Here is a 27,271-nt window from a genome sequence, read left to right as displayed (position 1 = left end):
GGTATTTTTAAAGGATTTTTTAGAGATTTTTTGGGGGGGATTTTTTGAGGATTTTTTGGTATTTTTTAGGGAATTTTTTTGGTAATTTTTTGGGATTTTTTAAAGATTTTTTGGGGATTTTTTGGGGGATTTTTTGGGGAATTTTTGGTGATTTTTTGATATTTTTTTAGGGATTTTTTCAGTAATTTTTTGGGATTTTTTGGGGATTTTTTGGTATTTTTAAAGGATTTTTTAGAGATTTTTTGGTGATTTTTGGGGATTTTTAAAGGATTTTTTAAAGATTTTTTGGGGGATTTTTTGGTATTTTTAAAGGATTTTTTAGAGATTTTTTTTGGGGGGATTTTTTGGGGATTTTTGGGGATTTTTGGTATTTTTAAAGGATTTTTTAGAGATTTTTGGGGGATTTTTTTGGGGATTTTTGGTGATTTTTTGGTATTTTTTGTGATTTTTTGGGCATTTTTTAAAGATTTTTTGGGGAATTTTTGGGGATTTTTTGATTTTTTTTAGGATTTTTTAAATTTTGGGATTTTTGGGATTTTTGGGGTTGGGGATTTTTGGTATTTTTAAAGGATTTTTTAAAGATTTTTTGGGGATTTTTGGGGGATTTTTGGGGATTTTTTGGTATTTTTAAAGGATTTTTTAAAGATTTTTTGGGGGATTTTTTGGGGATTTTTGGTGATTTTTTGGGATTTTTTGTGATTTTTTGGGGATTTTTTTGGTGATTTTTTTGGGGATTTTTTGGGGAATTTTTGGGGAATTTTTGATATTTTTTTAGGGATTTTTTCAGTAATTTTTTGGGATTTTTTGGGGATTTTTTGGTATTTTTAAAGGATTTTTTAGAGAATTTTTTGGGGATTTTTTGGTATTTTTTTGTGATTTTTTAAAGATTTTTTGGGGAATTTTTGGTGATTTTTTTGGTAGTTTTTGGGGATTTTTTCGGTAATTTTTTGGTATTTTTAAGGATTTTTTAAGAGATTTTTTTGGAGAATTTTTTATGATTTTTTAAGGGTTTTTTGTATTTCTTAAGAATTTTTTTTGTGAATTTTTGGTGATTTTTCAGGATTTTTGGGGGGTTCTTTTGCCTTTTTTAAGGCATTTTTGGGGCATTTTTTGTGGATTTTTGGGTGATTGTTTTTGTGGATTTTTTGGATTTTTTGGGGATTTTTTAAGGATTTTTTAAGAATTTTTTTTTTGGTGGATTTTTGGAGATTTTTGGGGTTTTTTTGGGGGTTTTTCAGCTTTTTTGGGCATTTTTTGGGGATTTTTTGCGGATTTTTTGGTATTTTTTAAGGATTTTTTTAGAGATTTTTTGGTGAATTTTTGGTGATTTTTTGGCCATTTTTCTGGGATTTTTGGGCATTTTTGGGGGGATTCTATAGAAGATATTTCGGGATTTTTAGGGATTTTTGGGTGATTTTTTGAGTTTTTTTAGGGTTTTTTTGAGATTTTTTTGGTGAATTTTTGGGATATTTTGGGGGTTTTTTTGGGTTTTTTTTTTTTTTTTTTTGAGCATTTTTGAGGGATTTTTGTGGATTTTTTTGGTATTTTTAAAGGATTTTTTTAGCATTTTTTAGAGATTTTTGGTGATTTTTTTTTGTGATTTTTGGGGGTTTTTTTTTAAGTTTTATTTTTATTTTTTGTGATTTTTAAATGATTTTTTAAAATCATTTTTAAATGATTTTTTAGGAATTTTTTACCTTGTGGCTGCATCCCGGGGGGGCCGTGGAGCTCTCGGGGACCCCCAAATTCGGGGCCGTTCCCGCCCCGTCCTTTTCGCTGCTTTCCTGCAGCTTCCGATTCACCTAAAAAAGAGCCCAAAATTCCAATTTTTTCCCTTTTTTCACCCCAAAAAATTCCAATTTCTTCTCCCAAAAATTCCAATTTTTTCCTTTTTTTCACCCCCAAAAATTCCATTTTTTTCCCTTTTTTTCACCCCCAAAAATTCCATTTTTTTCCCCCCAAAATTCCAATTTTTTCCTTTTTTTCACCCCCCAAAAAAACCCCAAAAATTTCAATTTTTTCTCTTTTTTTCACCCCCAAAAATTCCAATTTTTCCCCCCAAAAATTCCAATTTTTCCCTTTTTTTCACCCCAAAAATTCCAATTTTTTTCCCTTTTTTTCACCCCCCCAAAAAAACCCCAAAATTCCAATTTTTTCCCTTTTTTCACCCCCAAACTTCCAATTTTTTTCCTTTTTTCACCCCCAAAAATTCCAATTTTTTTCCCTTTTTTCACCCCCCAAAAAAACCCCAAAATGCCAATTTTTTCCTTTTTTTCACCCCCAAAAATTCCAATTTTTTCCCCCCAAAATTCCAATTTTTTCCCTTTATACACCCCAAAAAATTCCATTTTTTCCCTTTTTTTGCCCCAAAAATTCCAATTTTTTCCCTTCTTTTCACCCCCAAAAAATCCATTTTTTTCCCTTTTTTTCACCCCCAAAAATTCCAATTTTTTCCCCCAAAAATTCCAATTTTTTCCTTTTTTTCACCCCCCAAAAAAACCCAAAAATTCCAATTTTTTCTCTTTTTTTCACCCCCAAAAATTCCAATTTTTTTCCCTTTTTTCACCCCAAAAAAACACCAAAAATTCCAATTTTTTCCTTTTTTTGACCCCCCAAAAATTCCAATTTTTTCCCCCCAAAAATTCCAATTCTTTCCTTTTTTTGACCCCCCCCAAAAAAACCCAAAATTCCAATTTTTTCTCTTTTTTTCCTCCCCAAAAAAACCCCAAAATTCCAATTTTTTCCTTTTTTTCACCCCCAAAAATTCCAATTTTTTCCCTTTTTTCCCCCAAAAATCAATTTTTTTCCTTTTTTTACCCCAAAAAACCCCCAAAATTCAATTTTTTCCTTTTTTCACCCCCAAAAATTCCAATTTTTTCCTTTTTTCCCCCCAAAATTCCAATTTTTCCCTTTTTTTCCCCCCAAAATTCCAATTTTTTCCTTTTTTTCACCCCCCAAAAAAACCCAAAAATTCCAATTTTTTCTCTTTTTTTCACCCCCAAAAAATCCAATTTTTTCCCCCCAAAATTCCAATTTTTTCCCTTTTTTCACCCCCAAAAATTCCAATTTTTTTCCCTTTTTCCCCCAAAAATCAATTTTTTTCCTTTTTTTACCCCAAAAAACCCCCAAAATTCCAATTTTTTTCCTTTTTTTCACCCCCAAAAATTCCAATTTTTTCCTTTTTTCACCCCCCCAAAAAAACCCCAAAATTCCAATTTTTTCCCTTTTTTTCCCCCAAAATTCAATTTTTTTCCTTTTTTTCACCCCCAAAAAAAACCCAAAATTCCAATTTTTCCCCTTTTTTCACCCCCAAAAATTCCAATTTTTTCCCCCCAAAATTCCAATTTTTTCCCCCCAAAATTCCAATTTTTTCCTTTTTTTCACCCCCAAAAATTCCAATTTTTTCCCCCCAAAAATTCAATTTTTTCCCCCCAAAAATTCAATTTTTTCCCCTTTTTTCACCCCAAAAATTCCAACTCACCGTTTCCAGCCAAGCCAAAATTTTGGCTTCCCAGGATTGGGGCCCCTGGGGGGCTCCCGGGGGGGTCCCCAAATTTCGGGTGGCCTCGGTGATGAAGGCGGCCATGAGGGAATCGATCAGAGCCAGGTGGGCGCCCTGCGGGCAAAATTTGGGGCAAAATTTGGGGATTTTGGGAAAATTTGGGGATTTTGGGAAAATTGGGGGTTTTTGGGGAAAAAAATCGGGGCAAGAAATTGGGAATTTGGGGGAGAAATTTGGGGGGTTTTGGGGTCTTGAGGGCAAATTTGAGGGGAAATTTTGGGGTTTGGGTGAAAAATTTGGGGGTAAATTTGGGGTTTTTGAGGGAAAAATTTGGGGGTTTTGAGGGAAATTTTGGGTTTTTGGGGGCCTTGAGGGCAAATTTTTGGGGAAATTTTGGGGTTTGGGTGCAAAATTTGGAAATTTAGGGGAAAAATTTGGGGTTTTGGGGTTTTGGGGCCTCGGTGACAAGGCGGCCATGAGGGAATCGATCAGAGCCAGGTGTGCGCCCTGCGGGCAAAATTTGGGGCAAAATTTGGGGGTTTTGGGAAAATTTTCGGTTTTTGGGGTCCTGGTGGGGAAAATTTGGGGATTTGGGGGGGAAATTTGGGGTTTTTGAGGGAAAATTTGGGGTTTTTGAGGGAAAATTTTGGCTTTTTTGGGGGTCTTGAGGGCAAATTTGAGGGGAAATTTTGGGGGTTTGGGTGAAAATTTTGAGGGAAAATTTGGGGTTTTTGGGGATGTGGGGAAGAAATCTGAGGGTTTGGGGGAAAAAATTAAGGTTTTTGAGGGAAAATTTTGGTTTTTTTGGGGTCTTGAGGGAAAAATTTGAGGGGAAATTTTGGGGGTTTGGGTGAAAAATTTGGGGGGAAATTTAGGGTTTTGGGGGAAAATTTGGGGTTTTTGAGGGAAAAATTTGGGGGTTTTGAGGGAAAATTTTGGTTTCTTTGGGGCCTTGAGGGAAAATTTCTGGGGTTTGGGTGCAAAATTTGGAAATTTAGGGGAAAAATTTGGGGTTTTGGGGTTTTGGGGCCTCGGTGACAAAGGCGGCCATGAGGGAATCGATCAGAGCCAGGTGCGCGCCCTGTGGGCAAAATTTGGGGCAAAATTTGGGGATTTTGGGAAAATTTGGGGGTTTTGGGGTCCTGGAGGGGAAAATTTGGGGATTTGGGGGGAAATTTGGGGTTTTTGAGGGAAAATTTGGGGTTTTTGAGGGAAAATTTGGCTTTTTTGGGGGTCTTGAGGGCAAATTTGAGGGGAAATTTTGGAGTTTGGGTGAAAAATTTGGGGGTAAATTTGGGGTTTTTGAGGGAAAAATTTGGGGTATTGAGGGAAATTTTGGTTTTTTGGGGCCTTGAGGGCAAATTTTTGGGGAAATTTTGGGGTTTGGGTGCAAAATTTGGAAATTTAGGGGAAAAATTTGGGGTTTTGGGGTTTTGGGGCCTCGGTGACAAAGGCAGCCATGAGGGAATCGATCAGAGCCAGGTGGGCGCTCTGTGGGCAAAATTTGGGGCAAAATTTGGGGATTTTCGGAAAATTTCCGGTTTTTGGGAAAATTGGGGGTTTTTGGGGGAAAAAATCGGGGCAAAAAATGGGGATTTGGGGGAGAAATTTGGGGTTTTTTGGGGTCTTGTGGGCAAATTTTTGGGGGAGATTTTGGGGTTTGGGTGGAAAATTTGGGGGGAAATTTGGAGAATTCGGGGGAAAATTTGGGATTTTTGGGGATTTGGGGGAAAAAATTTGGGGTCTTGGGGGGGAAATCTGGGGGAAAATTTGGGGTTTTGGGGTCCTGGAGGAGGAAATTTGGGGGATTTGGGGGGAAATTTGGGGGTCTGGGACTCGGAGAAGGAAATTTGGGGGTCCTGGGCGGAAATTTGGGGAGATTTGGGAGAATTTGGGGAGATTTTGAGGCATTTTGAGAAGATTTGGTGGATTTGGGGCAAATTTTGGGTCATTCGGGAGGATTTTAAGGAGATTTGGAGGATTTTGGGGCAATTTTGAGGCAATTTCCAGGGATTTCGGGGCTCCCGGTGCCTCCCCCGCCCTTCCAGGCCCCCGCGGGGTGGGCGTGGCCAAGCAGGAGGAGGCGTGTCCAATAACAAATAGGCGTGGCTACGAGAGGCGGGCGTGGCCAGCAGTAAAAGGGGGCGTGGCCACAGGGCGGGGAGGGTTAATGGGATTGGGCTCAGCCAATTAGAGCCAATTAATTAAAGCCAATTAAAGCGGCTGAGCCTTAATGAGATTAATGAGGGGGGGCACAGGCGGCTCCCAGTGCTCCCAGTAACCTCCCAGTGCTCCCAGTAAGATCCCAGTGTCCTCCCAGTGCTCCCAGTGCTCCCAGTACATTCCCAGTCCATCTCAGCGCTCCCAATTTCTCCCAGTCCCCCCCAAACCCCTCCCAGTGCTCCCAGTATCCCCAGTATCCCCTCCCAGTGTTTCCAGTATGCCCCCAAACCCCTCCCAGTAACACCAGTACGCCCTCCCAGTCCATCCCAGTAACACCAGTATCCCCCTAACTGCCCCCCAAACCCCTCCCAGTGCTCCCAGTATGCCCCCAAACTCCTCCCAGTCCCTCCCAGTGCTCCCAGTATCCCCAGTATCCCCTCCCAGTCCATCTCAGTGCTCCCAGCGCTCCCAGTAACACCAGTACCCCCTCCCAGTGCTCCCAGTAACACCAGCCCCCTCTCCCAGTCTCTCCCAGTAACACCAGTATCCCCTCCCAGTGCTCCCAGTAACACCAGCCCCCCCTCCCAGTCCCTCCCAGTGCTCCCAGTATCCCCCCAATCCCCTCCCAGTAACACCAGCACCCCCTCCCAGTGCTCCCAGTAACACCAGCCCCCCATCCCAGTCCCTCCCAGTAACACCAGCCCCCCATCCCAGTCCCTCCCAGTAACACCAGCACCCCCTCCCAGTGCTCCCAGTAACACCAGCCCCCCATCCCAGTCCCTCCCAGTAACACCAGCACCCCATCCCAGTGCTCCCAGTACCCTCCCAAACCTCTCCCAGTCCCTCCCAGTGCTCCCAGTATCCCCCCAAACCTCTCCCAGTCCCTCCCAGTGCTCCCAGTATCCCCCCAATCCCCTCCCAGTCCCTCCCAGTAACACCAGCCCCCCCTCCCAGTCCCTCCCAGTCCCTCCCAGTGCTCCCAGTCGCTCCCAGTGCTCCCAGTATCCCCCCAATGCCCTCCCAGGCCCTCCCAGTAACACCAGTCCCCCCTCCCAGTGCTCCCAGTAACACCAGCCCCCCCTCCCAGTCCCTCCCAGTCCCTCCCAGTCCCTCCCAGTGCTCCCAGTCCCTCCCAGTGCTCCCAGTACCATGCGGATGGGTTTTTGCTGCAGGTCCTGCGCCCGCACCGGGACCCCCTGCAGGGTCGGGGGGAGCCCCCTCCCCGCCAGCAGCGCCAGCAGCGCCCCCAAATCCCGGGGGGGCGGGGCCGGGCCGGGGGGCGGGGCCGGGCCGGGGGGCGGGGCCAGGGCGTGGCTCCAGGCCCTGCAGTAAATGTCGGCGGCCAGCAGGAGGCGCTCCACGGGCGGCTTCAGGTGCTCCTGGGCGTATTGGTCGGTGTAGAAGGGGTCCCGCAGCTCCTCGGGGACGTTGGCTGGGGGAAAAACGGGGAGATTTGGTTAAAAATGGGGAGTCTGGGGGGGGAAATGGAAAAAATTGGGGGGAAAATTGGGGCCCACCATGGACAGGTGGATACTGACTGATGGACGCTGACCCAGCATGGACGGACCATGGACACACGGACACTGACCCACCACGGACACACGGACACTGACCCACCAATGACCCATCACTGACCCAGCATGGACACACGGACACTGACCCACCATGGACAGACCATGGACACACAGACACTGACCCACCATGGAGCCATCACTGACCCACCATGGACACACGGACACTGACCCAGCATGGACACACGGACACTGACCCACCATGGAGCCATCACTGACCCACCATGGACACACGGACACTGACCCACCATGGACACACGGACACTGACCCACCATGGAGCCATTATGGACAGACAGACACTGACCCAGCACGGACACACCATGGACACACCAAGGATCCACCACGGAGCAACCACAGACCCATCATGGACACACGGACACTGACCCACCATGGACACACGGACACTGACCCAGCACGGACAGACCATGGACACTGACCCAGCACGGACCCACCATGGACACACGGACACTGACCCACCAATGACCCATCACTGACCCACCATGGACACACGGACACTGACCCACCATGGAGCCATTATGGACAGATGGACACTGACCCACCACGGACACACAGACACTGACCCACCATGGACACACAGACACTGACCCACCATGGAGCCATCACTGACCCACCATGGACACACCAAGGATCCACCACGGAGCAACCACAGAGCCATCATGGACACACGGACACTGACCCACCATGGACACACGGACACTGACCCAGCACGGACCCACCATGGACATATGGACACTGACCCAGCATGGACGGACCATGGACACACGGACACTGACCCAGCACAGACACACGGACACTGACCCACCAATGACCCATCACTGACCCACCATGGACACACGGACACTGACCCACCATGGAGCCATTATGGACAGATGGACACTGACCCACCACGGACACACAGACACTGACCCACCATGGACAGACGGACACTGACCCACCCCGGACACACGGACACTGACCCACCATGGAGCCATTATGGACAGATGGACACTGACCCACCACGGACACACGGACACTGACCCACCATGGACACACGGACACTGACCCACCAATGACTCATCACTGACCCACCATGGACACACCAAGGATCCATCAAGGATCCACCACGGACCCATCATGGACACACAGACATTGACCCACCACAGACAGACCACGGACACACGGACACTGACCCACCAATGACCCATCACTGACCCACCATGGACACACGGACACTGACCCACCAATGACCCATCACTGACCCACCATGGACACACGGACACTGACCCACCATGGACACACGGACACTGACCCACCACGGACACACGGACACTGACCCACCAATGACCCATCACTGACCCACCATGGACACACGGACACTGACCCACCATGGACACACGGACACTGACCCACCAATGACCCATCACTGACCCACCATGGACACACGGACACTGACCCACCATGGAGCCATTATGGACAGATGGACACAGAGCCACCACGGACACACAGACACTGACCCACCATGGACAGACGGACACTGACCCACCACGGACACACGGACACTGACCCACCATGGACACACGGACACTGACCCACCATGGAGCCATCATGGACACACGGACACTGACCCACCACGGACAGACCATGGACAGATGGACACTGACCCACCACGGACACACGGACACTGACCCACCAATGACCCATCATGGACAGACGGACACTGACCCACCACGGACACACAGACACTGGGCCACCATGGACAGACGGACACTGACCCACCATGGACAGACGGACACTGACCCACCAATGACCCATCATGGATCCACCATGGACACACGGACACTGACCCACCATGGACACATGGACACTGACCCACCACGGACACACGGACACTGACCCACCAATGACCCATCACTGACCCACCATGGACACACGGACACTGACCCACCATGGAGCCATTATGGACAGATGGACACTGACCCACCACGGACACACAGACACTGACCCACCACGGACACACAGACACTGACCCACCACAGACACACGGACACTGACCCACCATGGAGCCATTATGGACAGACAGACACTGACCCAGCACGGACACACAGACACTGACCCACCACGGACACACAGACACTGACCCACCACAGACACACGGACACTGACCCACCATGGAGCCATTATGGACAGATGGACACTGACCCACCACGGACACACGGACACTGACCCACCAATGACCCATCACTGACCCACCACGGACACACGGACACTGGCCCACCAATGACCCATCATGGATCCACCATGGACACACGGACACTGACCCACCATGGACACACAGACACTGACCCACCAATGACTCATCACTGACCCACCATGGACACACCAAGGATCCATCAAGGATCCACCACGGACCCATCATGGATCCATCATGGACACACGGACACTGACCCACCACTGACCCATCATGGACACACCAAGGATCCATCACGGATCCACCACGGACCCATCATGGATCCATCATGGACACACAGACACTGACCCATCATGGACAGACCATGGACACACGGACACTGACCCACCATGGAGCCACCATGGACACACCATGGACCCAGCACTGACCCACCATGGACCCACCATGGACCCATCATGGACATGAACCCACCATGGACACACCATGGACCCAGCACTGACCCACCATGGACCCACCATGGACCCATCATGGACACATGGACACTGACCCAGCATGGACCCACCATGGACATGAACCCACCATGGACACACCATGGACCCAGCACTGACCCATCATGGACACGGACCCACCACGGACCCACCACGCACGTATCATGGACCCACCATGGACAGATGGACACTGACCCACCATGGACACACCATGGATCCACCACAGACCCACCACGAACCCCAGAAGACCCCAGCAATGACCACTGAGACCACCAAGGACCACACGGAACCCCAAAACTGACCATGGAGACCCCAAAAATGACCATGGAGACCCCAGACTTGGCCATGGAGACCCTAAAATGATCACAGACACCCCATAAACCATGGAGACCCCAAAAATCGACCCTGAAGACCCCAACATTGGTCGAGAACCCAAAATTAGTCATGGAGACCCCAAAGTTCATCAGGAAGACCCCAAAACTGACCCTGGAGACCCCAAAATTGGTTGAGAAACCAAAATTGGCCATGGAGATCCCAAGAGTGACCACAGAGACCCCAAAATTGCCCCTGAAGACCCCAAAATTGGTCGAGAACCCAAAATTAGTCACGGAGACCCCAAAATTCATCAGGAAGACCCCAAAACTGAACCTGGAAACCCCAAAATTCTTTATGGAGACCCCAAAATTGACCCTGGAGACCCCAAAACTGCCCCTGGAGACCCCAAAATCGCCCTCGAGGACCCCCCTGATCCCCTCCCCCCCCACCAAAATCCCGGCCCGGGGTCCCGCGGGTGGGGGAGGGGCAGATTCCAGGGGTGGGGGAGGGGCGGGGCCACGCCCACAGGTGGGGGAGGGGGAGGGGCCACGCCCAGATGGGCACCCACGGGAGCCTCACCTGGCCCCGCCCCCTCCCGGCTGTCAATCACTTCCTCCCTGCCACACCCCGTCTCATGGCCACGCCCACTCTAGGCCACGCCCCTACCTGGCCAAAGGGCGATTGAGGGGGGGTGGGGGAGGGGACTTTGACCCCTGGGGGGTCCAAAATTCACCTGGGGGGTCAAAATTCACCTGGGGGGTGTAGTGGGGGTGGGGAGGTCCTAAATCACCTGGGGGTCCCCAAAATTCACCTGGGGGTGGTTCCAAAAAATACCTGGGGGTGTCACGGGGGAGTCCCTAAATCACCTGGGGGGGTCCCAAAATTCACCGGGGGGCAGGATCATGGGGAGGGTCCCCTAAATCACCTGGGGGGGGTCCCAAAAATACCTGGGGGCATCACAAGGGGGTGTCCTAAATCACCTGGAGGGGTCCCCAAAAAATACCTGGGGGGGGTCCCCAAATCACCTGGGGGGGAAACGGGGGGGTCCTAAATCACCTGGGGGGGTTCCCAAAATTCACCTGGGCGGGGAACACCTGGGGAGGGTCCCCAAATCACCTGGGGGGGGTCCCCAAATCACCTGGGGGGGGTCCCCACATCACCTGGGGCGGGTTTCCTCTTTTTGGGGAGAGGGGGCGACCCCTCCCTCTCCCCCCCACCAGCACCGCAGGGGGCGGGGCCTAAAGGGGGGTCCCCACCCTGTGACGTCACAGCGCGACGTCACAGCCGCCCCCCCAGACTGCAACAAAAGCGCCCGGGGGGGGGGCGGGGATTCCCCCGCCCCCGTTATCACCGGGACCCCTCCCCAAATTAAAGCCGCCCCCCTCCTCCCCCCCCGTTAACCGCAGCCCTCCGGGACCCCTCCCCAATACCGGAACCGCCCATTCGGTACCGGAACCCCCTCCGGTACCACCGAGACCCCTCCCCAGTCCCAGATTCGGTACCGAGAACCTCTCCGGTACAACCGGGACCCCTCCGGTACCACCGAGACCCCTCCCCAGTCATAGATTCGGTATCGGGACCCCTCCCCAGTCACAGATTCGGTACCAAGAACCTCTCCGGTACCACCGGGACCCCTCCCCAATACCGGAACCTCCCATTCGGTACCAGGACCCCTCCCCAGTCCCAGATTCGGTACCGAGACCCCCTCCGGTACCACCGAGACCCCTCCCCAGTCCCGCACTCGGGGCCAGAGACCCCCATTCGGTACCAGGACCACTCCCGGTCTCGGTACCAGCCCCCCTGTTCGGTACCGAGACGCCTCCGGTACCACCGAGACCCCTCCGGTATCACCGAAACCCTCTCCGGTACCACCGGGACCCCTCCCCAGTGCCGGTCTCGGTACCAGCTCCCCCCATTCGGTACCAGGACCCCTCCCCAATCCCCTCCGGTACCACCGGGACCCTCTCCGGTACCACCAGGACCCCTCCCCAGTCCCCTCCGGTACCACCAGGACCCTCTCCGGTACCACCGAAACCCCTCCGGTACCACCAGGACCCCTCCCCAGTCCCCTCCGGTACCACCGGGACCCTCTCCTCGCTACGAGATCCCACCCATTCGGTACCGAGACCCCTCCCCGCACCCACAACCGCATCCCCCCCCCGTTCCCTCCGTCCCTCCCCGGTGCCCGCCCGCTCCTACCGGCGCCGCCGTAGCCGGTGGCGATGGCCCAGGCCAGGCTGGCGGCGCTGCGGGCCCGGTTCCCGTCGTACTGGTCGAGCGGGCGGATCTCGGGCACCAGGAACCCGCGGCGCATGGCGGCGGCGGCGGCCGGAGGAGCCGCCACCATCCCGGGGCCGCCGCCGGGGCCACCGGGGCCGCCTTCGGCTGCGCTCGGGGAGCGTTCGGCTGCGCTCGGAGCGGCTCGGGTGGGCTCGGAGCGGCTCGGGCGGGTTCGGGTGGGTTCGGGACGGTTCGGGTGGGTTCGGGTGGGCTCGGCGGCTTCGGAAAGGCTTCGGGTGGGCTCGGGTGGGTTCGGCAGCTTCGGGTGGGCTCGGAGAGGTTCGGGTAGGTTCGGGTGGGCTCGGAGCGGCTCGGGTGGCTTCGGGTGGGCTCGGCGGCTTCGGAAAGGCTTCGGGTGGGCTCGGGTGGGTTCGGCAGCTTCGGGTGGGCTCGGAGACGCTTCGGAAAGGCTTCGGGTGGGTTCGGGTGGGCTCGGGTGGGTTCGGCAGCTTCGGGTGGGCTCGGAGAGGCTCGGAAAAGCTTCGGGTAGGTTCGGATGGGTTCGGCTGCTTCGGGTGGGCTCGGAGAGGCTTCGGGTGGGTTCGGCCCCTTCAAGGAGGCTTCGGGTGGGCTCGGGTGGGTTCGGCGGCTTCGGAAAGGCTTCGGGTGGGTTCGGATGGGTTCGGCTGCCTCGGGTGGGCTCGGAGAAGCTCGGAAAAGCTTCGGGTGGGTTCGGCCTCCTCGAAAAAGCTTCGGGTGGGTTCGGCCCCTTCGGGTGGGCTCGGAGAGGCTCGGAAAGGCTTCGGGTGGGTTCGGAAAGGCTTCGGGCGGGTTCGGATGGGTTCCGGGGGGGTTCGGGTGGGCCCGGGGGGGTTCGGGCGGTTCCGGGCGGGTTCGGGCGGGCGCGGCGCGAGCGCCAGGTGCGGGGAGGGGAAGGGGGTGGGGGAAGGGGCGGGGCGCACCTGCGGTCACGTGATTGGGGAGAGGGGATGGAGGCCACGCCCCCTTTTCTCCGGCGCGCGCGGGGGAAAAAGGGGGCGGGGCTGGGAGAGGGATACTGGGAATACTGGGAGCGCTGGGAACGTCCCCGTGTCCCCGCGTCCGTGTCCGGTGTCCTCCTGTCCCCACGTCCGTGTCCTTCTCGTGTCCCCATGTCCATCTCAGTGTCCCTTTGTCCGTGTCCGGTGTCCCTGCCATGTCCCCATGTCCGTGTCAGTGTCCCCCTGTCCCTGCTGGTGTCCCCTCCTGTCCCCATGTCCATGTCCCGTGTCCTCCTGTCTGTGTCCGGTGTCCCTGCCATGTCCCCGTGTTGGTGTCCGTGTCCCCATGCCCATGTCTGATGTCCCCGTGTCCCCATGTCCTTGTCCATGTCCTCCTGTCCCTGTCTGATGTCCCCATGTCTGTGTCCATGTCCGTATGTCCATGTCAGTGTCCCCGTGTCCGTTTCAGTGTCCCTTTGTCCCTGGCAGTGTCCCCGTGTCCGTGTCCATGTCCGTGTCAGTGTCCCCGTGTCCATGTCAGTGTCCCTGTGTGTCCCTGTTTCAGTGTCCCCATGTCTGTGTCCATGTCCGTGTGTCCCTGTCAGTGTCCCCGTGTCCGTGTCCGTGTCCCTTTGTCCCTGGCAGTGTCCCCATGTCCGTGTCCATGTCCGTATGTCCCTGGCAGTGTCCCCGTGTCCGTTTCAGTGTCCCTGTGTCCCTGGCAGTGTCCCTGTGTCCGTGTCAATGTCCCCATGTCCATTCTGATGAACCACTGTCCGTGTCCCCTGTCCCCGTGTCCGTGCTGGTGTCCCCATGTCCCCATGTCCGTGTCCCCTGTCCCCATGTCCATCTCCAGTGTCCAGTGTCCCCATGTCAGTGTCCTCCTGTCCATGTTCAGTGTCGCCATGTCCATGTCTGGTGTCCCCGTGTCCAGTGTCCCCCAGCCCCTCCCCATGTCCCTGTCAGTGTCCCCATGTCCCTGTGTCCGTTGTCCCCGCCATGTCCCCATGTCCCTGTCCCCGTGTCCGGTGTCCCTATGTCCCTGTCCATGTCCGTGTCTGGTGTCCCTGTCCCCGTGTCCGGTGTCCCCATGTCAGTGTCCCCGTGTCCAGTGTCCCTGTCCCCGTGTCCCTGTCCCCGTGTCCGGTGTCCCCATGTCAGTGTCCCCGTGTCCCCGTGTCCAGTGTCCCTCCCCCGTGTCCCTGTCCCCGTGTCCGGTGTCCCCCGGCCCCTCCCCGTGCCCTATTTTCCCGCCGTGGCCATGGCAACGGGGACAGACACGGGACACGGGGCGGGGGGGGACACGGCGGGGACAGCGATGGGGACACTGAGGGGACAGGGATGGGGACACTGAGGGGACAGTGATGGGGACACTGAGGGGACAGGGATGGGGACAACTGAGGGGACAGGGATGGGGACGGGGGGGCATGGCGGGGACAGCAATGGGGACACTGAGGGGACAGGGATGGGGACACTGAGGGGACAGGGATGGGGACACTGATGGGGACACTGAGGGGACAGGGATGGGGACAGGGATGGGGACACTGAGGGGACACTGAGGGGACAGGGATGGGGACAGCGATGGGGACACTGAGGGGACAGTGATGGGGACACTGAGGGGACAGAGATGGGGACAGGGAAGGGACACAGAGGGGACACTGAGGGGACACGGCAGTGACAGGGATGGGGACACGGAGGGGACAGACACAGGGCCACGGTGGGGACACGGGGACATCAAAGGGACATGGTGGCATTGACGGGGATACGGAGAGGGACGCGGCAGTGACACCCGGTGGGGACATGGAGGGGACACCAAAGGGACACGGAGGGGACTTGGGGACATGGGCTGGGGACACCGTGGGGACACAGGAAAGGACCTGGAGGGGATTTAGGGACACACAAGGGACACGGAGGGGACTTGGGGACACGGGAAGGGGCCTGTGGACACCAAAGGGACACGGAGGGGACACTGGGGGGGATTTGGGGACACCGATGGTGACCCCGCAGGGATTTGGGGACACCAAAGTGACACCTCGGGGGGGATTTGGGGACACCGTCGGTGCCGGTGCCACCCCCGCGGGGGTGGGGGGAGGGGCAGGGCCCGTGCGTGCCCCTCCCCCTGCCCCGGTCCGGCCGGTCCGACTGGTTGAACTGGGAGTGGGGGAGGGGGCGGGAACGGGGGTTGGGGGGGGGGCTGGGGGACACCCCGCGCTGCCCCTCCCCCACCACCACCCCCCCGTTAATCCGCGGCCGCCGGGGCCCCTTAAGAGGCTTAAAGCGGGCCCGGGGGGGGGAAGGGAGGGACCCAAAATCCCCGCGCCCCTCCCCCCACCCCAATTCTCAGCCCATCCCCCACCCCCCCAAAATTCCCACCCCCCACCCCCCAAAGCCCCTCCCCACCCCCCAAAATTCCCACCCATCCCCCTCACCCAAATTGCCTCCCATCCCCCCACCCCGAATTCCCTGCGCCCCTCCCCCACCCCCCAAAATCCCCACCCCTCCCCCACCCCCTCACAAAAGCCCCTCCCCCCCATTATTTTGCTGTCACCCCGATTTATTTGGGGGCAGGCCCCGCCTGATGTGTTGGGGGAGGGGTGGGGTCTCATACAGATGTGGGGGGGGGGGGCTTTGTCCAGATGTTTCCGGGGGGTCCCCCCTCCCCCCAGCTGAGCAAGGCCTGGTCCAGATGTTGGGGTCCCCAATCCAGATGTGAGTCCCGATCAGATGTTTGGATCCCCAATCCAGATGGGGGTGTCCCCCATGTTTGGGCCCCCCATGTTGGGGTCCCCAATCCAGATGTTGGGCTCTGTGCAGATGTTGGGGTTTTCTCTCCGTCCCCAACCGATGCTGGGGGGTGGTGTCCCGGGTCCAGATGTTTGGGTCCCCATTCCAGATGTTGGGGTCCCCCAATCCAGACGTTGAGGTCTCTGTGCAGATGTTGGGGTCCCCATTCCAGATGTTGGGGGTCCCAACCCTGACCTTGGGGTCCCCGTCCAGATGTTGAGGTCTTCATCCTGATGTTGATGTCCCCATCCAGATGTTGGGGCCTCTTCCAGATGTTGTGGTCCCGACCAGGACCGCGGGGTCCTCATCCAGATGTTGATGTCTCTGCTCAGATTTTGGGGTCCCACCACCCCTCCAAGGGTCCCCCTCCAGATGTTGGGGTCCCCCCCCCCCAGATTTCAAGGCCCTCATCCAGATGTTGGGGGCGCCAGCCTTGGCCTTGGGCTCCCTGTCCAGATGTCAACGTCCCCATCCAGATGTTGATGTCCCCACTTCAGCCTCTGGATCCCCCATTCCAGCTGTTGGGGTCCCACCAGGACCCTCCCAGCGCTGGGGGTCTCCCATCCAGATGTTGGGGTCCTCACCTTGACCGTGGCGCCCTCCTCCAGATGTTGCTGCCTCTGCCCAGATGTTGAGGTCCCAGCCCAGATTTCGGGGTCCCCGTTCCAGATGTTGCCACCCCCCCCCCCGCCGCCCCCTGATTGGCCGATCCCTCTGACTGACAGCCACCCCGACCAATCCCCGCCCGCCCACGCCCCAAACCCAACCCCAGGAACATTTTGGGGCAAAACCTGAAAATTTTGGGTTTTTTTTTTTTTTATTCGCCCTCCTCGGGCCGAGACTTTTGGGGCCTCCTCTGCAGCAACCTCCGGGCTGGGGACCCTGGCAGCTTCTGGAACGTTCTGGAAGCTGCAAAAAAAAAACCCCAAAACTCCTCATTTTCCCACCAAAAAACACCAGGATTTTGGGGTAATTTGGGGCGATTTTGGTTAATTTTGGGGGTTTTTTTTTCTCACCCAGCTGCTCCGAGAGGTCCCTGAGGAAGCTCCTGCTCTGCTGGTGGAATTCCAGCAGCATTTTCCCGGCTTGTTGCGCCTCGTCCACCTGGAAAAAAAACCCAAAAAATTAAAAAAACAACCAAAACAAAAAATTCCAAAAAAAAACCCCAAAAGATTTAAAAAAACAAAAAACAAAAAAAAAAACCAAAAAACAACCCAAAAAATACCCCAAAAAAATCCCAAAACAAAAAAATTCAAAAAATACCCCAAAAAATTCCCCCCACAAAAAAAAAGAAATTAAAAAAACCCAAAAAATGCCAAAAATTAAAAAAAAAAAACAAAACCACAAAATTCCGAAAAATCCGACCCCCCCCAAAAAAAGAAAAAAAATTCCCCAAAATTCCAAAACACACCCAAAAAAAAAAAAAAAAAAAAAATTCCAAAGAAAAAAACCCCAAAAATTAAAAAACCCCCAAGAATAAAAAAAACCTACAAAAAAACCCCCCAAAATCATTCCAAAGCCCAAAAAATTCCAAAAAAACCCCTCAAAAAAAAAAAATCCCTCAAAATAAAAAAAAAAATTTAAAAAAAGCCCAAAAAATTAAAAAAACCCGCAAAAAAAATTAAAGAAAAACAAAAAAAACCCCCAAAAATAGCACGAAATTGTGGGAAATTCCCCGAATGTGGCCGAATTTGGGGTTTTTTGCCCCAAAATGCTCACCAGGAGGCGGAGCTGGCGCAGGGCCGGGCGCTGCTGGGCCAGCACGGAGCCGTAGTCGGGTCTGGGGGCAGCGAGGGGGGAGGGGCGAAGAGGGGGGGGAGGGGCAAAGGGGGCGGGGCCAGAGCGGAGCTGCTGCAGAGACCTGGGGGGAAAAACGGGGAGAGAAATGGGGAATTTGGGAAAAATGGGGTGGAAAATGGGGATTTGGGGAAAAATGGGGAGAGAAATGGGGAATTTGGGAAAAATGGGGGAGAGAAATGGGGATTTGGGAAAAATGGGGTGGAAAATGGGGATTTGGGGAAAAATGGGGAGAGAAATGGGGAATTTGGGAAAAATGGGGGAGAAATGGGGATTTGGGAAAAATGGGGAGAGAAATGGGGATTTGGGAAAAATGGGGAGAAAAATGGGGAAAATGGGGATTTGGGGAAAATGGGGGAAATGGGGATTTGGGAAAAATGGGGTGGAAAATGGGGATTTGGGGAAAAATGGGGAGAGAAATGGGAATTTGGGAAAAATGGGGAGAGAAATGGGGAAAATGGGGATTTGGGGAAAATGGGGGAAATGGGGATTTGGGAAAAATGGGGTGGAAAATGGGGATGCAAATGGGGTGGAAAATGGGGATTTGGGGAAAATGGGGTGGAAAATGGGGATTTGGGGAAAAATGGGGAAATGGGGATTTTGGGAAAAATGGGGAGAAAAACGGGGATTTGGAGAAAAATGGGGAAAATGGGGATTTGGGAAAAATGGGGAGAGAAATGGGGATTTGGGAAAAAATGGGGAGAAAAACGGGGATTTGGGAAAAATGGGGTGGAAAATGGGGATTTGGGAAAAATGGGGTGGAAAATGGGGATTTGGGGAAAAATGGGGGAAATGGGGATTTTGGCAAAAATGGGGTGGAAAATAGGGATTTTGGGAAATGGGGTGGAAAATGGGGATTTGGGGAAAAATGGGGGAAATGGGGATTTTGGGAAAAATGGGGAGAAAAACGGGGATTTGGGGAAAAATGGGGAATTTGGGGTGAAAAGGGGGAATCTGGGAAATTATTGGGATTTGGGGGGAAATGGGGGAAATGGGGATTTGGGAAAAATGGGGTGGAAAATGGGGATGAAAATGGGGTGGAAAACGGGGATTTGGGGAAAAATGGGGAGAAACGGGAATTTGGGGAAAATGGGGTGGAAAATGGGGATTTGGGGAAAATGGGGATTTGGGGGAAATGGGGAGAAAAACGGGGATTTGGGGAAAAATGGGGAATTTGGGGTGAAAAGGGGGAATTTGGGAAATTACTGGGATTTGGGGGGAAATGGGGAAAATGGGGATTTTTGGGGAAAATGGGGGAAATGGGGATTTTGGGAAAAATGGGGATAAAAGTGGGGATTTTGGGAAAAATGGGGTGGAAAATAGGGATTTTGGGAAATGGGGTGGAAAATGGGGATTTAGGGAAAAATGGGGAAAATGGGGATTTGGGGGAAATGGGGAGAAAAACCGGGATTTGGGGGAAATGGGGAGAGAAATGGGGATTTTGGGAGAAATGGGGAGAAAAACGGGGATTTGGGAAAAATGGGGTGGAAAATGGGGATTTTTGGGGAAAATGGGGTGGAAAATGGGGATTTGGGGAAAATGGGGGAAATGGGGATTTTGGGGAAAATGGGGATAAAAGTGGGGATTTTGGGAAAAATGGGGTGGAAAATGGGGATTTGGGGAAAAATGGGGAGAAAAACGGGAATTTGGGGAAAATGGGGTGGAAAATGGGGGTTTGGGGAAAAATGGGGAGAAAAACGGGAATTTGGGGAAAATGGGGTGGAAAATGGGGGTTTGGGGAAAATGGGGATTTGGGGAATGGGGAAAAAGGAAAGGGATTTGGGGAAAAATGGGGAGTTTGGGGGGGAATTTGGGAAATTACTGGGATTTGGGGGGAAATGGGGAAAATGGGGATTTTTGGGGAAAATGGGGGAAATGGCGATTTTGGGAAAAATGGGGTGGAAAATGGGGATTTGGGGAAAATGGGGATAAAATGGGGATTTGGGAGAAATGGGGAGTTTGGGGTAAAAAGGGGGAATTTGGGAAATTATTGGGATTTGGGGGGAAATGGGCAAAATGGGGATTTTGGGCAAAATGGGGATTTGGGGGAGAAATGGGAAAAATTGGGATTTTGGGCAAAATGTGGGAAAACGGGAAAGTTGGGGAAAATGGGGAAAAATGAGGATTTTGGGCAAAATGGGGAAAAGTTGGGGAAAATGGGAAAAATGGGGATTTTGGGCAAAATGTGGAAGAATGGGGGGAAATGAGGAATAATGGGGAAATGGGGATTTGGGGAAAATGGGGAATTTTGGAAAGAAAAAATGGGGATAAAAATGGGGATTCTGGGGAATTGGGGATAAAAATGGGAATTTTGGGAAAATGGGGATAAAAGTGGGGAATTTTGGGGTGAAAAAACGGGGGATTTTGGAGAAAATTGGGGAATTTGAAGGATAAAAATGGGGAAAATAGGGATTTGGGGGACAAATGGGGATTTGGGGGAAAAATGAGGAATTTTGGAAAGAAAAATGGGGATAAAAATGGGGATTCTGGGAAAATGGGGATAAAAATGGGGATTTTGGGAAAAAAATGGGGAAGCTTGGGGATAAAAATGGGAATTTTAGTAAGAAAAAGGGGAATTTTGGGATAAATGTGGGGATTTTGGGGATAGGTGTGGGAATTTTGGGGATAAATGTGGGAATGTTTTTGAGGTGGGAAATGTGGGGATTTTGGGGAGAAATGTGGGGATTTTGGGGAGAAATGTGGGAATTTTGGGGATAAATGTGGGAATGTTTTTGAGGTGGGAAATGTGGGGATTTTGGGGAGAAATGTGGGGATTTTGGGGAGAAATGTTGGAATTTTGGTATTTGAGGTGGGAAATGTGGGGATTTTGGGGAGAAATGTGGGGATTTTGGGGAGAAATGTTGGAATTCTCACCGTGAGGCCTCCTGGGAGCGCTGCAGGTGCTGCTGCAGGAGCCGATCCCAGGCCTGGAGCTCCCCCGAGAGGCTGCGGGGACAGGAGGGGACAGGTGAGGGACAGGTGTCCCCAGGTTCATTCCAGGTGTGTCCCAGGTGTCCCCAAGCTTGTCCCAGGTGTGTCCCTCCCTCCCCAGGTGTCCCCAGGTGTGTCCCAGATGTCCCCAGGTGTCCCCTCCCCATTCCAGCTGCGTCCCCAGGTATCTCCAGGTGTGTCCCAGGTGTCCCCAAATCTGTCCCAGTTGTCCCCAGGTGTGTCCCAAATGTCCCCAAGGTTGTCCCTGGTGTATTCAGATCTGTCCCAGATGTCCCCAAGGTGTGTCCCTCCCTCCCCAGGTGTCCCCAAATTTGCCCCAGGCCCTGCCAGGTGTCCCCAGGTTCATTCCAGGTGTGTCCAGGTGTGTCCCTCCCTCCCCCAAGTGTCCCCAAATTTGTCTCAGTTGGCCCCAGGTGTGTCCCAGATGTCCCCAGGTGTCCCCTCCCCATTCCAGGTGTGTCCCCAGGTATCTCCAGGTGTGTCCCAGGTGTCCCCAATGTCCCACCAGGTGTGTCCCTCCCTCCCCAGGTGTCCCCAGATTTGTCCCAGGTGTCCCCAGGTGTGTCCCAAATGTCCCCAGGTGTCCCCTCCCCATTCCAGGTGCGTCCCCAGGTATCTCTGGGTGTGCCCAGGTGTGTCCCAAATGTCCCCAAGGTTGTCCCTGGTGTATTGTGATCTGTCCCAGATGTCCCCAGGTGTCCCCAAGGTGTGTCCCTCCCTCCCCAGGTGTCCCCAGATTTGTCCCAGTTGTCCCCAGGTGTGTCCCAGATGTCCCCAGGTGTCCCCTCCCCATTCCAGGTGCGTCCCCAGGTATCTCCAGATGTGTCCCAAGTGTCCCCAAATCTGTCCCAGTTGTCCCCAGGTGTGTCCCAAATGTCCCCAGGTGTCCCCTCCCCATTCCAGGTGCGTCCCCAGGTATCTCTGGGTGTGCCCGGGTGTGTCCCAAATGTCCCCAAGCTTGTCCCAGGTGTGTCCCTCCCTCCCCAGGTGTCCCCAGGTGTGTCCCAGATGTCCCCAGGTGTCCCCTCCCCATTCCAGCTGCGTCCCCAGGTATCTCCAGGTGTGTCCCAGGTGTCCCCAAATCTGTCCCAGTTGTCCCCAGGTGTGTCCCAAATGTCCCCAAGGTTGTCCCTGGTGTATTCAGATCTGTCCCAGATGTCCCCAGGTGTCCCCAAGGTGTGTCCCTCCCTCCCCAGGTGTCCCCAAATTTGCCCCAGGTCCTGCCAGGTGTCCCCAGGTTCATTCCAGGTGTGTCCAGGTGTGTCCCTCCCTCCCCCAAGTGTCCCCAAATTTGTCTCAGTTGGCCCCAGGTGTGTCCCAGATGTCCCCAGGTGTCCCCTCCCCATTCCAGGTGTGTCCTCAGGTATCTCCAGGTGTGTCCCAAGTGTCCCCAAATCTGTCTCAGGTGTCCCCAGGTGTGTCCCAGATGTCCCCAGGTGTCCCCTCCCCACTCCAGGTGTGTCCTCAGGTATCTCCGGGTGTGCCCGGGTGTGTCCCAAATGTCCCCAAGGTTGTCCCAGGTGTCCCCAAGGTGTGTCCAGCTGTGTCCCTCCCTCCCCAGGTGTCCCCAGATTTGTCCCAGGTCCTGCCAGGTGTCCCCAGGTCTGTCCCAGGTGTGTCCCAGGTGTCCCCAAGCTTGTCCCAGGTGTGTCCCTCCCTCCCCCAAGTGTCCCCAGATTTGTCTCAGGTGTCCCCAGGTGTGTCCCAGTTGTCCCCAGGTGTCCCCTCCCCATTCCAGGTGCATCCCCAGGTATCTCCAGGTGTGTCCCAAGTGTCCCCAGGTGTCCCCAATGTCCCACCAGGTGTGTCCCTCCCAAGTGTCCCCAGGTGTCCCCAAATCTGTCTCAGGTGTGTCCCAAATGTCCCCAAGGTTGTCCCAGGTGTGTCCCAGGTGTCCCCAAGGTTGTCCCTGGTGTATTCAGATCTCTCCCAGGTGTGTCCAGGTGTGTCCCTCCCTCCCCAGGTGTCCCCAAATTTGTCCCAGGTCCTGCCAGGTGTCCCCAGGTGTGTCCCAAATGTCCCCAAGGTTGTCCCAGGTGTGTCCCAGGTGTGCCCGGGTGTGTCCCAAATGTCCCCAAGGTTGTCCCAGGTGTGTCCCAGGTGTCCCTAAGGTTGTCCCTGGTGTATCCAGATCTGTCCCAGGTGTCCCCAAGGTGTGTCCAGCTGTGTCCCTCCCTCCCCAGGTGTCCCCAAATTTGTCCCAGGTCCTGCCAGGTGTCCCCAGGTGTGTCCCAGGTGTCCCCAAGGTTGTCCCAGGTGTGTCCCAGGTGTCCCCAGGTGTGCCCGGGTGTGCCGTGTGCCCAGGTGTCCCTATTTTTTTTTGTGTATTAATCTTTTCCATGTGTCCCAGGTGTCCCAGATCGTCCCAGGTGTCCCCAGGTGTCCCAGGTGTCCCCAGATCTGTCCCAGGTGTCCCCAGGTGTGTCCCAGGTGTCCCCACGGTGTCCCCACCTGGCCATGAGCAGCTTCACCTGCGCCACGGATCCCTCCAGGGCTGGATCCAGGCAATCCCTGAGGGAAAGGACCCAAAATTCCCCCAAAATTCCCAAATTTTAGGGCAAACCCAGAGAAAATCCCCCCAAATTCCAAAACTTCCAGGCAAATCAAGTGAAAATCCCCCAAATTCCTTAACTTCAGGGCAAATCTACAGAAAATCCCCTAAAATTCCCAAAGTTTGTTGTAAATCCAGTGAAAATCCCCTAAAATTCTCAAATTTCCAGGGCAATTCCAGAGAAATTCCCAAAAATTCCCAAATTTTGGGGCAAATCCAGAGAAAATTCCCAAAAATTCTACAGGGAAAGTTCCCAGATTGCCTCAAATATCAGCCCCAAAATCCAGAAATTTTGGGGGAAATTTTTGGGATTTCCAGGGATGAAGCAGCTCCAGAAAAAGTTAAAATCTGCCAAAATCCTGGAATTCACCCAAAAATCCTGGAATTCACCCAAAATCCTGGAATTTCTGGGCACTTCCAGGGCCTAAAAATCCCAAAATTGCCCCAAAATCCCAGAATTTTCAAGGCTGGAAAAGCCCAAAATTCAAAATTTCGGGGGGATTTTCATAAATTTTTTCCCCTCCCAGCCTGAAAATTCCCAATTTTTAGATTTTTTTTCCCCGTTCCACCCCTGAAATTTCCCAATTTTGGGGGTTTTTGCCCCAAATCCTCACCCTGGGGTTGGTTCCAGGCAATTCCCCAGGGTCCCATCCTGGAGCAGCCTCTGGAGGAGCCTCTGGAATTCCTCAGAGCCCTTTTGGACTGGGGAAAAAATAATTTAAAAACAGCCTGGAATTAATTAATTACTAATTATCAATTAATTGTTGATTATTTTTTGGTGGGATTTAGGGATTTATGGGCGTTTTCCTGGTTTTTTTAACCCAAATTATTGAATTTTTGAGGAGTCAGGAACCTCCAGGTCCCTTTTTTATTCCCCCTCCCAATTAATTGTTGATTAATTATCAATTAATTGATAATGAATTCAATTTTTTCTCATGTTCTTGTCTTGTTTTAAATAAAATTCCTGAATTTGTAAGGAATTAGGAAGACCCAGGAACCCCTCAGGACCTTTTTTGATCCCCCACAAAAAATTAATTATTCATTAATTTTGCTGCTTTTTCCCCCAAAATCCCAAATTTTTGAGGTCTCCACCCATTTGGGGAGTTGGAAATTTGAGATTTTGAGGGCAAAAGTCCAAAATTTTGGGGATTTTGGGGTCCCAATCCCAACCTTTGGCGGAGAAAACCTCGGGGTCGAATCCTTCGGATCCTTCCAGGTCCTGCTGCAACTTCCGGGCACAAAACTGGGGAAAAATGGGAAAAAATGGGAAAAATCCAACCAAAAATGGGAAAAAATGGGAAAAATGGGACAAATCCAACAAAAAATGAAAATAAAAGGGAATTAGGCAATGAAAAATGGGAATTATTCAACAAAAAATGAGGAGAAATGGGAAAAAATTGGGAAATTGGGAATTATCCAACAAAAATGGGGAAAATGGGGAAAAATCCAAAGAAAAATGGGGAAAATCCAACCAAAAAGTGGGAATAATGGGAATTATTCAACAAAAAATAGGGGGAAATGGGAAAAAATTGGAAAAATCCAACCAAAAATGGGAAAAAATTGGAATTAGACAATGACAAATGGGAATTATTCAACAAAAAATTGGGAAAATTGAGAAAAATAAGGAAACAATGGGGAAAAATAGGGAAATATGGGAATTATTCAACAAAAAAAGGAAAAAAAGGGGAAAATTGGAAAAAAAGGGAAAAAATAGGAATTATTCAATAAAAAAATGGGAATTAGGCAATGAAAAATGAGCATTATTCAACAAAAAAATGGGAAAAAAGGGGAATTAGGCAACAAAAAATGGGAAATATCTAAGAAAAAATGGGAAAAAAGGGAATTAGTCAACAAGAAATGGGAATTATTCAATGAAAAATGGGAAATAGTCAACAAAAAAATAGGAAAATCCATTGAAAAAATGGGGGGGGGGAAATGGGGAAATATCTAACCAAAAATGGGAAATATTCAACAAAAAAAGGGAAAAAGCCAACAAAAAATGGGGAAAATTGGCTTTTATACCAATGTTTTGGGGGTTAAAATAAAGATTTGGAGCATAAATTCCTTTTTTTTTTTCATGTTTGAGGAGTCAGGGAAAGGATTCCAAGGAATTTTTGGGGAGGAAAATTCCAGAATTTTGGATAAATTCGGGGATTTGGGGTGAATTTCAGGATTTTGGGTGAATTTACCTGGAAGCTGGAGAGGAGGAGGAGGGAGAGACGCTGAACTTCAGGAAGCTCCAGGCTGATGGATTGGCTCAACTCTGGCACAAAAAGGGTTAAAAATGGTGAAATTCCCCAAAAAATTCCGCTGGAATTTGGCCCAAAATTCCCCCAAAAAGAGCTGGGACAGGGCAGGGGGTGGGAAAAGAGGAAAAAAAGGAGGAAAAAAGCAACTTTAAGGAGGAAAATGGGGAAAAAGAAGAGGGAAAAATAGAATTTAAGGGGAAAATTGGGAAAAAATCGAGAGAAAAAGGCATAAAAATTGGGGAAAATGGGAAAAAATCAATTTTATGGGTCAAGAAGAGGGGGAAAACAGGCAAAAATCCAACTTAAGGGATAAGAATAGAGAAAATTGGAAAAAAGAAGAGGAAAAGTTACATTTAAGGATAGAAAGGGGGGAAAATGAGGAAAAAAGTCAAATTTAAGGGTGAAAATGGGGAAAATGGAAAGAATAAAGGGGCAAAGTCACATTTAAATGTGAAAAATTAAATTTAAAAAAGGGGGGAAATGGGAAAAAGAGAGGGGAAGTCTCATTTAAGCATCAAGAATAGGGAAAATAAGGAAATGTCCCATTTAGTAGAAAAATGGGAAAAGAAAGAGGGAAAAAAATCCCATTTAGGGGGAGAAAGTGGGAAAAGAAAGAAGAAAAAGCACATTTAGGGGGGAATGGGAAAAGAAAGGGAAAAAAATCCCATTTAGGGGGAAAATTAAAAGGAAAAAAATCCCATTTAAGGGGGAGAAAGTGGGAAAAGAAAGAGGGAAAAAAATCCCATTTAGGGGGAAAATTAAAAGGAAAAATATCCCATTTAAGGGGGAGAAAGCAGGAAAAGAAAGAGGGAAAAAAATCCCATGAAAGGAGAAAAGCATGAAAAAAGAAGAGCCAAAACTGAGGGGGGGGGGAAAAAAAGACAGAAACTTCAAAACCCCTCACAGACAAAGTGCCCGGGCAGCCCCAAGAGTGGATTTTAATTATGAAGTTAATTATAAAGCACATTAATGAAGGGTTAATGAGGCCTCACCGGTGACCTCGCGGTGCACGGGCGGCAGCGAGCGGCGGAGGGAGCGGCGGCCCTTGAGGCTGGAGCGGCGCCAGGAGCGGCGCCGGCCCTGAGGGGAGGCGGCAGCCGGCGACAACCGGAGCGAACTCGGCTCCTGCCCGGGGCTAAACGCGGCTCTTTTCTTCCTGCTGCACGAGCTCGGGGTGCCCTTCTTGGTGGGAGGTTTTAAAATCACCTCAGGGTCCGGGGCTGAGGGGAAAAGAGGAGAAATCAGCGCAAAAAAAAAAAGGGGGGAAAATAGACTCGGTGATGCTCGGGCTGCTCGGGGCTTCTTGATCCATCAGAGGGTGAAAAACGTCAATCGTTTGTTTTTAAAATTTTTCAAAGTTTAATAGTAGTAAAATGGTTGTAAAAATACTCCTCAGCACCTGTTGCTGAGGCTGGGTCTGAGGGGATAAGAGGAGAAATCAGCACAAAACAAGGGAAAAAGAGGCTCGGTGATGCTCGGGCTGCACTGCCCTCTCGAGGTTTCTTGATCC

General features: G+C 51.8%; 2 protein-coding genes across 2 annotated transcripts in view; both read right to left on the bottom strand.

Moving 5' to 3' along the window:
• CAMSAP3 (calmodulin regulated spectrin associated protein family member 3) overlaps positions 1-13,360 on the bottom strand; it is a 38,254-nt gene extending 24,894 nt beyond the window's left edge. Inside the window, 4 exon segments of the mRNA XM_030970810.1 lie at positions 1,698-1,802; positions 3,482-3,616; positions 6,814-7,097; positions 12,428-13,360. Coding sequence (XP_030826670.1) covers positions 1,698-1,802; positions 3,482-3,616; positions 6,814-7,097; positions 12,428-12,575 — 672 coding nt within the window. The 5' untranslated portion in view covers positions 12,576-13,360.
• A 3,657-nt stretch (positions 13,361-17,017) lies between these two features.
• DSN1 (DSN1 component of MIS12 kinetochore complex) lies at positions 17,018-27,063 on the bottom strand (the record flags this gene model as incomplete). Its single annotated transcript, XM_030970813.1, has 9 exons — positions 17,018-17,121; positions 17,229-17,316; positions 17,932-18,073; positions 20,884-20,955; positions 23,413-23,472; positions 24,127-24,214; positions 24,683-24,755; positions 25,702-25,775; positions 26,754-27,063. Coding segments are annotated over 9 exons (999 nt in total), but the record flags the coding sequence as incomplete, so codon positions are not given.
• Between the last annotated feature and the right edge of the window lie 208 nt (positions 27,064-27,271).

The sequence above is a fragment of the Camarhynchus parvulus genome, unplaced genomic scaffold (genome assembly GCF_901933205.1).
Source record: "Camarhynchus parvulus unplaced genomic scaffold, STF_HiC, whole genome shotgun sequence".
NCBI lineage: Eukaryota > Metazoa > Chordata > Aves > Passeriformes > Thraupidae > Camarhynchus > Camarhynchus parvulus.
This window is presented reverse-complemented; position numbering and strand designations above follow the sequence as displayed.